Raw genomic sequence first — 15,140 nt, 5'->3', positions numbered from 1 at the left:
TCTGGTTTTAAAAAAATATGGTTATACTGAATGTAAATTTAAAACACGTGGTTGAGCTAGGGATGTAAGATTTACTCCAAGGGATATGTTAGCTAGAAATGTGATACTTATTAGCTAGAAAAGTTTTTTACTTCAAGCTTAAAAGCCTGCAAAAGTGAGGAATGCTTGAACAAATTGATTCTTCATAGGTTATTTCATTTAAGCTTCACAATAATGCTGGGAAGCAAATAATGCCGCCTCTTTTACAGATTAGGAAACAGAGGTGCAGAGAAAGCTTAAGCCTCCTGCCAAGCTGGACAGCTGTGGCAGCATTTTTGAGCCCAAGAATAGTACTGTCTCCAACAGTCAGAGGACCTCCCTCGCCATGTGAGCTCGCCAAGCGCACAGTCCTCTGACTATGGGAGACAGTCCTCAACAGTCCTCTGACTTCAGCTAAGTGCTCATTGTAAAATTTCGTAACATTCTCATGGAGAAAAGGTTGGCCTAATGAAATTACACGAGTGGTGACGCACCCCTGAATAAATGTCAACATGAAAGAGCCCATCCTTCAAGACGGATCTCAAATGGCTTACTGGCACTAAATTTAAAATGGATCCAAATGACACTTTTATGACTAGAGGTGACAGCTTACTGAAGCAACACCTTTTTCTTTTTGGGACTTTCAGAGCTCGCCTGAGCCAACCAATCAGAACTCACTTAAACTAACCAATCAGAAGTCAGCTCCAACAACCAATGGGAACTAAGCAAGTCTGAATCCTTTATTTGCATAACAGAACTAACTGACAACCTGTGTGTGCCCCAACTCTGTAAAGGCCAAACTTCCTTTTGTTCTTTGCACCCTGGTTTGCACTGAAAGGCGTCTCCTCGGTTCAGTGTAAACCTATTAATGAGAATAAAGGCTTTCCACCAAATTCCTTTTCAGAAAACTTTTGTTCACAACTCTATTTAAAGGTCAATGTCCAGAGAGAGAGAAAAAAAAAGTAGTCAAATTTCTAAGCCCCTTGATTATTGCAGCAGTTTTATGAGTGAACAGAGAAGGCAGCGACCCCCAGGGTTTGGTTTCAGGGGTATCTGGGAAGCACTGCCCATTACCCAACCGTCCCCCAAGGTTTTCTCGCTTCCAAAACCAAAATCACTAAAAATACTGTCAGTAGGGAGGAAAAAAAACTGTTCCTTCACTAACGAGCCACATTAAAACTTGTTATTTTGCACTGTCCAATGGGGTAAATGACTGACACTAAATCTATCCTTGATAGCAGGTTTTTAATAGAAGGAAGGAGAAGAGAGCAACAGAAATTGGGAGCCAGATGGCAGAGCAGAATAAATCAACAGCGGAGTAGGGCTGGCGTTCAGAGAGATCTCAGGAGCTGGAAGAGTCTAGGACCAGAAGATAAACTTGATCAACTTCACTCTTCTGTGGAGAGTCGCCTGCATGATTAGCCTCTGAGGCCATGATGTAACTCGACCTTGTCAATAGGTTGGCTCTGTCAGTACCAGGCAAGTATACATGTGGCCCGGAGGTCCTGAAAACAGCAGGCTGCGTTCTGAGACCCCCTGCTGGGAGCTCATTTGCTGTCCTGTGCGATGTGGGGATGTGCGCTTTTCAGCATCTTCAATGACGCTGCTAAAACTTTTCTCCACTAAACGGCCCCAGAATTCTTTTGGCAAATCCCACTATTAGAAAATACTCAAGTTGTAGTCATTTATACGTGAGTGTGAATTAATTCCCCAATATATTTACCTCATTCAAACGATTCTAACTTTGTTTATGTTTTGTTTTGTTTTTTCTAATTGAAGAATAATGGGCTTTGTTTCCTGAGATAGTCATTATTTCCTTCCAGTGAGAAGAAAATGTTTTTGGTGTGTGAATGTGTGTGTGTTAGGGGATGTGGGAATGAATGTGGATGCGTGTAAGGGAAGTTTCTTTCGACCTTTTGAGTTATGTTTTTAATGTTGGGCAACTCAATATGAGTCAGGAGACGTAAATGCCACATCTCAAAAATGCACGTCACTGAAGACAAATCACTGGAAAATCTCAGAGACTAAGTCTTAATAAGAATTTTCACAAGTCAGTAATGTAAGTGCAGAAAGGCTCCTGAGGTAAGCATATATTAATGCTTATCTTCACAACAACCCTCAGAGGTGGCATCTACTTTCATCATTAATTTACAGAGGAGTAAATTAAGCGCAGAGAAGTTAATTAACTTGCCCACCGTCACACAGCTGACACAAGTCAGAACCAAGATACAAATCCAGGCAGGCAGGCCCTAGAGTGTCTATTAATCACTACACTGTATCATAACCTTTCATGTAAAAATGTAATTTTTTCCTCATTCATCTCCTGGGACAGTGTGAGAGTGGATCTGAAATAAAATTGACTGAAAAATGCTGATCTGTCTCCCTTTCATCCTGGCAACAGGGGACCTTTGGGGCTGGCCTTCTCTTCCCAGTTCTTGCCCGTAGTCGGTGCTCAGTTCTAGCTATGAAATTAGTGAATGACTGTCCTCAAATGCAGCCTTCCTGCTCTTGTCATATATCCACCCTTTCCTGTTCATTCCAATTCTCTTAAAATAATAAAATGTCACGTCCAAGCCTTCTGTTAACCAGCACTCCCCAAATCTCTGTCCTGGAGTCATTATGACCCCAAGGCACTGCACCACATTCTGACCCCTAGAGGAGCTGAACTAGAGTTTCACTGATGGTACGTGCATTTTATTGTCGTCCACTAAAAACCATTCTCTCATACGTAATTAACCAGAACCTTATTCTCTAATCACACAACATTACAACATGTTTTCTGTCTCCAGTTTGCTATTTATTGGCCATGCTAGTGTTTGGAAACAAGGCGACAGGCAGAAGTTAAACCATTATTGCTTAAGATATCCATCCAGGTCGCTACCAACATGCCTCAGCTTGTCTACAAATTATTACCTGACATTGCTTTGTAAAGTGAAAATAAGAAATTGCACTGCTGTTCCTTTAAGATCGCTTTACCAGGCAAATGGAAACGTCTGCTCAGATACTGGGAAGTCCCCTAGAAAGTGGTGTACCCAGCAGTGCTTTAATTTGAGAAGTTCCAGGAAGAACCTTTTAAATCTTCCAACTTTCTTCTCATCGCCAGTTCCCACTACCCCAGACATTCTTTTGTTAGATATTCATTCTTTCGGATTACATTGCCTTCTCCTTGCCACCTATCCTCTCTTTTAAAAGTTTTTCATCACCCAAGAGATGACAGCACATTAAGTTACTAACATAATAGTGTGAAAACATATACTATATATACCAGAGAGCTATCTTCCTTGATAGACAAAGCAAGGTCAGAATGAAGTCATCATCAACTTTCTGGGTAGGAAGTGAGTGGAAGAGAAGTCAGGTTGGAGGAAGGGACATTGAAGAAGGAAACGGGAAAGCACACCTGCTCTTTCTTAAGATGTTTGCTGTCATTTGACAATAGATCCCAGGGATTTTAAAGCATGCAAACCACTTGACTTGGAAATTTTATTCCTGGGATGAGGCCAAACATACAAAAAGATTTTTGCACAAGGATATTATTACATTATTGTTTTGAATCACAGACATGGGAAACCATCTAAATTACTAGTAGTAGGGGAATGTTTAAGTAAATTATGATTTAACCACAGGTGAAATATTATGTGGTTACTGAATGACCCTTACTATTATTCTATAATCGACTATTCATAGTGTACTCTACATTATATATACTATTATACTGTAATGTCTATTATTCACTATAATCTCAACTATATAAAAACATACATAGGAAAGAAGTCAGTTCATAGTCTGTTAGAACATAGAGGTTATGCTTCTGGTTTTTTCTGTTTTCTGTTTTCTGATTTCTCTATGATACATGTATCATTTTTACAATTTAAAAGTGAAAAGAAACATTTATGCGAAGGGCAAGCTCTTTAGAGAGGCACATGTTAGATGCAGTCCTTTATTGAGTCTATCAATAATGTTAGGTATTGTTCCGTCTTGCCAACCTTCTTCCTGTCAGTAGCAGAGAAAAACCAAATGGGGTGTCCATTAAGGAAAAGACAGAACTTTAGAGAGGCCTGTGGGCAGGAACTCCCATCACTTCCAGGCAGACATCAGGTCACTTCTGGCAGCCAATTTATTTGGCTTCCAATGTTATTACTTACATTTCTACCTTCTCTTGAGAGATCTTGAATTTCTTGCCATTCTACTTTCTAGTTTAAGCTGTAGATTCTTGTGTTGACTTTTATGCTGTGCTGAGTGAGGCTGGGCAGGGTGGCTCAAGCCTGTAATCCCAGCACTTTGGGAGGCCAAGGTAGGCAGATCACTTGAGGTCAAGAATTTGAGACCAGCTTGGCCAACATGGTGAAATACCATCCCTACTGAAAATATAAAAATTAGCTGGGTATGGTGACATGCACCTGTAATCCCAGCTACTCAGGAGGCTGAGGCAGGAGAATCACTTGAACCCAGGAGGTGGAGGTTGCAGTGAGCCGAGATCACACCACTGTACGCTGGCCTGGGCAACAGAGTGAGGCTCCATTTCAAAAAAAAAAAAATAATAATAAACTTGTACAGAAATTATTGTGCATATAATTAACAATATTGTATTGACACTTAGAAATTAAATGTTATGTTAAGAAACAAACAAAAAAGAAAAGAAAAGAAAAAGAGTAAAAAACAAAAGGGGTGGACAAGGGATGGCTAGAGAAATGTTTGCAGGTGACAAATAAGTTTGTGTCATTGATCATGGTTTCATGGGTGTATACTTACCTCCAAATGCATTAAATTGTATACATTAAGTATATACAGTGCTTTTTTAAAGTGTCAATCATATCTCAATACATTTGTTGGAAAAAAAGAAATCATATTTATTCCTCAGGGTCCTTCTATCTTATCGGATTGACAGAGGAAAGACTTGGGTGCTATTTTTCAGAGCTTGGGGAATGAGGTGTTTTGATAACTAAATAATCTTGTCCATTTAAAGTCAACATATATATCATATATGATTGTCCAAGAATTAAAAGACTATAAAATCAGCTTACTTCAGAGTTATTACTGCAAATACCAAAATCCCTGACCCCAACTTGGAAACATGGGCCAGCTCCTTGCTGACCCCATGGCATATGCTCTCTGACAATTGCTTTTAAAATAAATTCCAGGTATCGGTTTGTTTACTTATCACATGGCCCTTTTTTATGAAATGAAAATAAAGAAAAAAATCACAGGAAAGACTCTGTAAAGCCAAGAAATGTGAAATTCAACTAATGGTCCTCCTTTGACTACAGCTTACAAACTACATGTGAATATTTTTAAAGAAACCTAGAAGACAAAGAAAGATCCAGTACAGTCTAGGAAAGACATAATAAAGGTATGCACCTTCAATTATCAGAGGAGAACATTAATAATGAACTCCTGTGTACATATGTTTTAGGTCAACACATCATCTGGAGAATCCCAATAAGTTCCTTTTGAATTACTGACCACAATCTGACTTGGTCCCTAGGAACCAGCTCTGTGTCAAACTGGCTGGTGCTGACACTGAGAGGTGCCTTTGTCCTGCCCCAGCAACTCCACAAACACAGAGAGGCAAGGACAAAAGTGTGGCGATCTTTCCCTTCCTGCAGAGATGATATAAATCCATTGAAGAATAAGGCTGATCTCTGCTTCCAACTAACCTTTTTGCATGGCCTAGAATTTTTCCCGTCTCTCATTTTTCTCCGAAAAAAATGTCTTGTTTGCTACACTGCTGGTTTGGCTTTTACTTCCATCTCCTCCTACTGGCTTTGGAAACCATTGCCAAACTCTGTGACAGCTGAAAGGCAGAGTTATTAAAGACTATTCAGATTATCCAGGTTCAAAAATCCTGATTTTTAAGAAGGGATCCAGCAAACGGACACTGACTGTTGATATCTGGGCTTTCTCTTAGAAAAATCATATGGAAATAGCAATGACCATGGTCACTGAAGTTATGAGAGCCGTATCACTTTCCAGATCAATATGTGACATAGCTAATATTTTTTGAGTTTTCAATAGTAGTTTATTACTATGGTATTAATCAGTGAAGTAGCACAATATTAATTGCATTATACAGATATTCCTTCTGTAATTTTCATGGCAACTTTATGGAAATGGATCTATGACAATTTCCATCTTCCAGATGAGGAAACTGAGGTTTGGAGATGCAAAATAACTTGCCCAGGGTCTCGTTGGCAGGGTGTGATAAAATGATGCCTGGAACCCCAGGGGGTTAGCATAGAATGTGCATTCTTAGCTTGAGTTCTCATCAGCTTCTTAACTTTTACTTGCCTTTATTTTTAGCATTTTTCTAGAGTATGCAGAGATACTTTTGTAATCAGAAAAGGAAGCAAAAATTTTGAGCTATGCATTATAAAATATGCTAGTTAATTGCCATTTGACATAGTTAAATCTATCTTTTAGACATTTTCTTTTGCACTGGCTTTTGTTACATTATTATTTTGGACAGGATTATCCAGCAGAATGACATAGCCATGGGTTGAGCTGTTGATTCCTTTTATGAAATTCTCTTTCAAATGCTAACTATTCTCAAGCTCAAAAATGTACTCTAAAGATTACAGCAGCTTTGTTCTAATAAAATAATAAAGACTATTACTTTTGGAAATCATTTGATATCCCAGAGACTGTGGTCAGCGTTCACGTTATTTCTAGTCATGACACAACCGTGGGAAGTAAATATTGTTATGTCCATATAACTGATGAGGAGACAAGTATCAGAGAAATTTTGTAACTTTTTGGCCAGAGAAATACAGTTAATAATGGCTGATCTGGAAGGAGCTCAGATCTGTCAGTCCAAAGCACTGTCTCCCATTTTACACTGCCTCGTCTATAAAACAAATTCCAATCAGTTCTTTTCATAGCAAGGGAAAAGAGAAAGAAGGGAAGAGAACCAAAATGAAGTTACCAAAGAATAGGATCAGCAGCCACCTCTGCAACAAGGCAGCCCCTCTGGGAACAGCCCCTTCAAATTCTGTGCATTGGATGTATTCTGATTCAAGCAGAGCCTAATTCCTCCACGCAGCCCAGCTGCCTCCCATGGCCTGGTGAAGACGTGGAATGCCACAAAACTGTTTTCAGCAACAAATGACACCTCTGATCTGAAAAAATCTGTTTCCCACAAGTTTGAGACTAAAGAAAAGGGGGAGCAAAGAAGGAGAAAGGGAGGTTGATTTGGTGAATGACTGATTGCTCACCCTGACGGTGCACCCACACTCATAGCTGGGCTGTGTGTGAGGGCCATGGAGGAGCGGAAGGCCGGGCTCTCTTTGCTGGAAGGTTCCAAAGCCCCCAGGCTCTACACTCAGGCAGTCACTGCCCCTGGCTCTAATGCATGGGAGCCAAGGCAGCTCTCAAAAACAGACTGTCCCATTCATTCTCTCAAAAGCGAATTAAAACTCTAATTTGGCAAATTCTGCCCTGCAACTTTAATGTCCTATAGATAATTGCTCAGTTTCTGTTACAGAAGCCATTCTGGCATTAAACAGAATGATGAGTAAAATGGGATTTTCCTCTAACAATCAATATAAAAAGCAATGCCACACCAGTACCCATCCATTATTCTGGCTGTGCAAATGCCTGTGAAATCTCCAACAGGAGCAACAAGTGAACAAGGAAAAGAAGAGGCAAGAGATCCACTGGGATGGGAATCACAAAAGAAAGAAGTCACAGAAGATATCTCATCCGCTGATTAGACATCGGAAAGGGTTTTATCCATCCCTGCTCTGTCACAGTACACAAACTTCCTGGAGATTCATGCAAAAATTGTTATCTGGACATTTTTCAGCTGCAAGGCGCCATAGTGTTAATCAGATTTTCAAGGAAGTCTGAAATTCCACAAACAGTTCATAACTGCTACTCTAATTTTTTGCCATCTGGGCTGACCAGAACACAATAAAAAAATCCCTAAGGATACAAGACTACTAAACTCATTGTCTACAGAATCCCATGGAAAAAGAGGAATTGGAAATGCTTAACTGGATTATGTAGCTTGTCAATACAGTTCACCAGGACCTGAAGAGAGGTTTTTTAAACATCATCTACCCTACATATAAACAGCTGTGTGATATAAATACAATCTAAATTTTATCTGCTCCAACCTCAGCAACATCTTAACCAATAAATAGCCATCTTAGGCTAAGGATCAGAGAAGTCTCTGAGTAAAAATTAAAAAATAAAATAGAAGTCTGAAAATGTTTTATTACATGAAGTTAAATTAAATGCTTTAGTTATTCTAATAACCAAGTCTAAGGAGGAAAAGGACTTTCTGTGACCAAAAAACAGAACAGAAGGATATTCAGTGGAACTGCGCACCTTTGGTAAAATAGCTGGCCTTAAAATGATGATAAAAAGATCTGCATGATAGCTTCATGCAGTTTAAACTACAATCTTAAGAAAGCAAGGGAGCTTTGTTGGGTTTCATAGCAATTCAAAGGTTATTAAATAAACGACATCCCTGGATTTTATCTTTGACATTAACCTTCAGTCTCACTGATTCCCACAAATAAACAGTGGAATCAATCAAAATGACCACCCCAGTTAATAGTAAAAAAGAACCTGCACGCACCTGGACAAGCTCCATCATGTCTTTGACAAACCCATCCACTTCTGGGCCTTCTAGGGCTCCCGTTTTACTCTGAAAAAGAAAAGATCCAATTGCCCAAATATCATTCTCTTAAGCCAAAAAGCAAAGGAATAAATTAGATGAATACTTTATTCCGTATTCCTTATCCGTTTTCTTGTGTGGCTGCAAACAGATTTAGAAGTGGCATGTTCCAGTTTCTGTTCTCCACGCAGGACATGAATGTTCCACATGAATTAAAATCACTCATTGGAAATAGCTCCATATAACCAGATGAAAAGTCATACTTTTGAGCTCCTTGGCTTTTGCAGATTGCATTAGCAAGATATATGTTGACTTTATTTGCTTACCAGGTGCTAGGTTTCAGTTCAGATAAGTGTTAATTGTACATAATATTAATCCTTTGAGGTATAGGTTGAAACTTTTTTATTTTGCCCTATTATTTGGCAGTAATATGATGATTATTAAAATATTTATTTTAAATCCAGGGAGACTACACTGAATGAGGCTGTTAGAATTATCGTTTGGTCTGCCTGAGACCCTTTATTTTTTTTTCTACTCATTTTATAACACTTGCAAACATGAACATCTATAAAATATAATACATATTAAAATATCTGTTTCTTCTCTAAAGTTTCACTGTAATAACTCATCTACTCTCTTTGTGATTTCTTACTCCTGAGCCTTTAAAGTATCATTTTTAAGATTCCATTCCCCTAGTGTATTTACCAAACTCTAATATAGTACTTGCTATATGTCAGGCAGTCTCATAAATGCTTCATAAACCTGAAATAATTTAATTCTCATAACATCCCCAGGAAGTAGGTATTATTATCCTTATCACCCTAATTTTACAAATAAGAAACACAAAGCACAGGGAGGCTAAGGAACCTGCCCAAGATCACATAGCTGATAAGCCATGACTCAAACCGACATAAGTGGTCGCAGAAGCCGCGTGTTTAACCCCTGTGCTACACTGCCTCTCCCAGGTGGTACTGTTTTCTACCGAGAGCATGACATATAATGATCTAGCATGATTAGTTTCAGGGAACCATCCTTATAACCTTTCCCAACTTTTTTACTGCTTTTCTGCTTTTCTTCCTTCTTACATCATACTATCATGTCCTTAGGAAATTCAATCTCTTGGCCATATTTTGTACTTATAATTTTTATCTTCTCCCCTCTTCATCAAATAATTAGTTCTACAAGAAAAATCGTTTTTATGATAAACAGGTATGATTTTTCCTCTATTTCTTTGAGTTGAAATATGGGGCAGAGGGGTTGTTTGTTTTTGTTTTTGTGCATGATATAATAAATGAACTCTTAGTTCTACAAGAAGGAGAAAACTTGTAGTTTGGGACCCAGAAGCCAAAAAAAAAAAAGAGTCATTTTTTTCTTTTCTCAACCATATGTACTCCTTTGGCTATTTTTACTTTATTTTCAGAAGGTCTATAGAGAAGCTGAGGGTACCTTGACCTAGCAACACAAAGATGGGATTGGTATTCAGCATGTAAGTTTAGGGTCTGTTGGGTAAGATGGCTCCACATAGAGGCTCAACCAGTTTCCTACTCAAAGATGGCCAGCACAATATAAAGAAACACACTTACAACATCATAGTGGGCAAAGATTTTCTCAAAGTCCCTTTTCCTTTCTTCAGTAGAACAAGCCTGTGTGAGGAAAAAAACATTATGTCAATCCAGCAATGTGACAATTCAGATGTACAATCCCTCCAGGGTCCTGGGCAACTTTTGTAAACTTTGAGTCAATGACCTTTAAGATCCCTGGATTCCAGGCTGAGCCTTGTCTGTTTCTAAATAAGTTAAAAAGTAGGGCAAATAGATGCCTTCCTTTCTTCTCTCCTGCTCAAATCCACAGAGAAACAGAAATGACATAAACCCATCTAGAAAATGTCACTACTTACATCTATTTTAAATTGGAGAAGGAAGTTTTCCTGAAGAGCCAGAATCCTAAATAGAAAAAAAAAAAAAAAATCCACATAAGGATTGTTCAGCTCTCATTTATATAAAAACGTATAGCGCTGCTATGTGGAAAGTACAGGCAATTTCCTGCAGAACGGAAGAGTAACTTGAAAAACAAAAATTCATACATCACAAAAACAAAGAAATTGGAAAAAACTTTAGGGATTAGTAGTCACCATAGAAAGACTTTTAAAAGTTCATCTTGGTGGAAAATGGCACAGTCTGGGCTTCTGAAAATTCTCTCCTCCATAAAGCAATGAGAAAACTGGAAAAAATTGGTCAAAATAACTTTCTCAGAGCTCTGGAAAATAAAGTCTTGCAGCAATCTGGGGAGTGCTTATTCTAAAAAAAAAAAAAAAAAAAAAGCTGAATCTTGACAACAATGACTATCATAGCATTTAACTTGCCCTAACGCATACACAGAGCCTGTTAGCAAAAGACTGGGAAACTTACTGGTTCCAGACATTTGAGAAAAATCTCTGTCCAATTATGAACTGACCATTGAACTAACCTAGCAGAGACTTCAGTGGACACACTTGACAAAGAATATAGACTTTATAGAATTAGTTCAGAAAAGTCACCAAACAAATAAACAAAAAAAATCATCAATAAACCAGAAACATGACCTATCAGAAATACTAAAGGGAGTCCTTCAGGCTGAAATTAAAGGACACTAGACAGTAACTTAAATCCACATGAAAAAATAAAGAGCACCAGGAGCGGTAAACATATAAACAAATATAAAATACAGCATAAATGTATTTTGGGGTGTAATTTTTTTGCTTTCTGATTTAAATGACAATTTTATAAAACAATAACTAAAAATCTATGTTGCAGAGCACACAATATATAAAGACATAATTTTAACAACAGAAAGGAGGAGAAAGGCATTTGAACTATATAAAAGTAAAATTTGAGCTATATATTGAAATTAGGTTGATATTAATCCACAATTTGATTTACTTTAAATTAAGTTGTTAATTGTAATCTAGCAGGCAACCACTAAGAAAATAACTCAAAAAAACAGCAAAAGAAATAACATAGGAATTAAATTAGTACACTAGAAAATGTCTGTTTAACATGCAGGAGGCAGGAATGGAAGGACAGAAACATTTTTAAAAAGCTTAAGACAAAGAGAAAACAAATAGCAAATATAAATTCTACCTTCTCAGTAATCACATTAAATATACACGCATTAAATACTCCATTAAAGCAGAGATTGGCAGAATAGAAAGAAGTAAAACTATCTCTTTAGAGATGATACAATCTTGTGTATAGAAAGTCCTAAGGAATCCAACAAAAAACTACTAGAGCTAATAAATCCAGCATGTTGGCAGAATACAAGATGAATATAAAAAAACTCAATGACATTTCCATACATTAACAATGGCCAGTCCAAAAATAGAATTCAGAATACTATTTCTTTTATGATAGCATCAACAAGAATTAAATAGTTAATAAATTCAACAAGAGGTTCAATTTATAGACTGAAAACTATAAAACATGTTGAAAGAAATTAAAAACCTAGTAAATGAAAAAAACCGCATGTTCATACATTGAAAGACTTAATATTTTAAGGAGACAGTACTTCCCAAATTGATCTACAGATTCTAAACAATCCTCATCAAAATCTGAATTGGCCTTTTTGCAGAAATTGACAATCTGGTCCTAAAATTCATGTGAATATGCAAACGAACCAGGATAGCCAAAACAATATTGAAAAAGAGGAACAAAGTTGGAGGACTCACATCTTTTATTTCAAAATTTGCCTACAATCCTACAGAATCAAGATAGGGTGATATTGGCATAAGGACGGATATGTAGATAAATGGAATCGAGTTGAGAGTACAGAAATAAACCCATACATATGGTCAACTGATTTTCAGAAAGGGTGCCAAGACCATTCAGTAAGGAAAAACATTCAAGGAATGGTGTTGGGACAAGCAGATATCTACATGCAAAAGAAAGATATTAGACCCCCGCCTTATACCATATGAAACAATTAACATGAAATGGATTTACGTAAACAGAAACTTTAGTTTGTATGATTCTTAGAAAGAAACATCGGAGTAAATCTCCATGAGTTTGGGTTTTGGCAATGGCTTCCTAGATATGACGTCTAAAATACAAACAACCAAAAAGAATTAGACAAGCTGGACTTCATGGAGAATTTAAAACATTTGTACTTTAAAGGACATCATCAAGAAAATGAAAACACGACTCTCAGAATGGAAAAAGTTTTTTGCTGAACGTATATCTGATAAAGGTCTAGTGCACAGAATATATATAGAACTCTTACAGTTCAAAAACACAAGGACAAATGACTCAATTTTTTAAATGGGCAAAGGATTTGAATAGACATTTCTCCAAAGAAGACATACAAATGGCCAACAAACACATAAAAATATGTTCAGAATGCAAATCACAATGAGATACTACTTCACATCAACTGGGATGATTACGATTTTTTTAAAAGATGCAAACAATAACAAGGCTGATTAGAATGTGGAGAAATTAAAATCCTGATACATTGTTGGTGAGAATGTTAAATGATGCAGCCACTTTGGAAAACGGTTTGGCAGTTCCTCAGAAAATTAAACATAAAATTACTATATGAACCCAAAATTTCACTCCTTAATATATAACCAAGAGAATCACAAACATATATTTGCCCCAAAACATGTAGCAACATTATTCATAATCTCTAAAAAGTGAAAACAACTCAAATGAACATCAACTGATGAAAGGACAAAATGTGGTATGTACATACAAAGGAATATTATTCAGCCATAAAAACGGATAAAGCTACAACATGGATGAACCTTGGAAACACTACTCCAAATAAAATAGCTAGATAGGAAAGGCACAAATTGTGTGACTCCGTCTATATGAAATGCTCAGAGCAGGTAAGTCGATAGAGACAGAAAGTAGATTAGCAGCTGCCAGGGTCATGTGGGAGGAGGAAGAGGGGAGTGACCCCTAATGGACACTGGGTATCCTTCTGGCACAATGAAGTGATCTAAAATTAGATACTCGTGATGATTAGACAACCTTATGAATACACTAAAATTTACCAAATTGTATACTTTAAAAGATAAATTTTATGGTACATAAATTATATCTCAATTTTAAAATAATCTTGTTTTTGTTTTAGAAAGCAAAAGTATCTGTCTCTTTTCTGTGTAATAATTATACTTTAATAGAAGGCAGACAGTTTTGGTAGATTCAACATTAGATTCATGTACTCACAGTCGTGAGGATATATAGAAAAAGTAGATAAAATGTAATATAACTGTGTGAAAATCTTTGCTCCTCTAAATGCTCAGAGTAGAGGGAATTCATTTGAGCCGATTAGAAGACAGAATATCCCCGAAGCCTGCAAGGAATACTGTTTTTACTACTTGCTGGCACCAGGCAGCCTAAATCATGTTGCCAGCCAGGGCACATATACTTGGGAGGTGCTTTTATGTAGAGGATTTGAGCTGCATTTCATAGCTGAAAGGAGAGAGAAAATTCCGATCCTCAAATGTTTTAAGACCTCTTTGTTGCTGTATTGGTTTCCTGCTGCTGCTGCAACATACTGCCACCAACATAGTGGCTTAAAGAAACCATAATAATTGACAGCACTAGAAGCTGAAGTCTGAAGTCAATCTCACGGCGCAAAATTCGAGCTGTCGGCAGGGCCGCATTCCTTCTGGAGGCTCTCGGGAGAATCCCTTCTTTTGCCTTTTTCAGGTTCTAGAGGCTGCCTGCACTCTTTGGCCTCTTCTTCCACTTTAAAACCAGCAACTAGCATTTTCAAATCTCTCTGTGACTCTAACTGTCTGCTTCCCTCTTCCATATTTAAACACTCTTTGTTATTACATTGGGCCCCATGTGGATAATCCAGAATAATTTCTATTTTAAAGTCTATTGATTATCAAACTTAATTCTAATTGATTCATTTTTGCCATGTATCATTAAATAGTCACCAGTTCTGGAAATTAGGACATGGGTATCTTTTTTTCTTTTCTTTTTTGAGATGGAATCTCGCTTAGTCATCCAGGCCGGAGTACAGTGATGTGATCTTGCTTCACTGCAAACCTCTGCCTCCTGGGTTCAAACAATTCTCCTGCCTCAGCCTCCTGAAGAGCTGGGACTACAGGTGTGCGCCACCACATCTGGCTAATTTTTTTTTTTTTTTTTGTATTTTTAGTATAGACTAGGTTTCACTATGTTGGCCAGGCTGGTCTTGAACTCCTGGCCTCAAGTGATACACCCACGTCAGCCTCCCACAGTGCTGGGTTTATAAGTGTGAGCTACCACACCCAGCTTAGGATGTAAACATCTTTATTCTGCTTACCACAGTTCTCATTTTCAAATTCCATATCAAACTGGTTTTGAAATACACTTGGCCCCCTGTATCTGTGGGTACTTCAGGACCAACTGTGGGACTTGAGCATCAGAGGATTTGGGTATTTGGTATCCAAGGAGGTCCTGGAACCAATCCCCAGAAGATACTGAGGGAAGACTGTACTATGCTAACTGTTTTTGCTGCCTTGCATCTCTGT

The 15,140-nt window shown here is 37.6% G+C and overlaps 1 protein-coding gene across 5 annotated transcripts in view; it reads right to left on the bottom strand.

Annotated features, from left to right (window-relative positions):
- Positions 1-15,140, bottom strand: part of SCGN (secretagogin, EF-hand calcium binding protein) — a 156,009-nt gene that overhangs the window by 108,441 nt on the left and 32,428 nt on the right. For 4 of the 5 annotated variants that reach the window (XR_004265513.1, XR_004265512.1, XM_032268642.1 and 1 more), the window contains exons 8-10: positions 10,533-10,578; positions 10,219-10,278; positions 8,597-8,665 (exon numbers count right to left, since the gene is read on the bottom strand). Coding sequence is in view for 3 of the 5 variants with exons in the window: in XM_032268642.1 (XP_032124533.1) it covers positions 8,597-8,665; positions 10,219-10,278; positions 10,533-10,578 (175 nt within the window). In the remaining 2 variants the exon portion in view is untranslated. Of the gene's footprint in view, positions 1-2,294; positions 4,009-8,596; positions 8,666-10,218; positions 10,279-10,532; positions 10,579-15,140 lie in introns of those variants that run through there. The other variant, XM_032268641.1, reaches the window with a different exon arrangement.

The sequence above is a fragment of the Sapajus apella genome, unplaced genomic scaffold, assembly GCF_009761245.1.
Source record: "Sapajus apella isolate SASKATOON/1434 unplaced genomic scaffold, GSC_monkey_1.0 scaffold184, whole genome shotgun sequence".
Lineage (NCBI taxonomy): Eukaryota > Metazoa > Chordata > Mammalia > Primates > Cebidae > Sapajus > Sapajus apella.
This window is presented reverse-complemented; position numbering and strand designations above follow the sequence as displayed.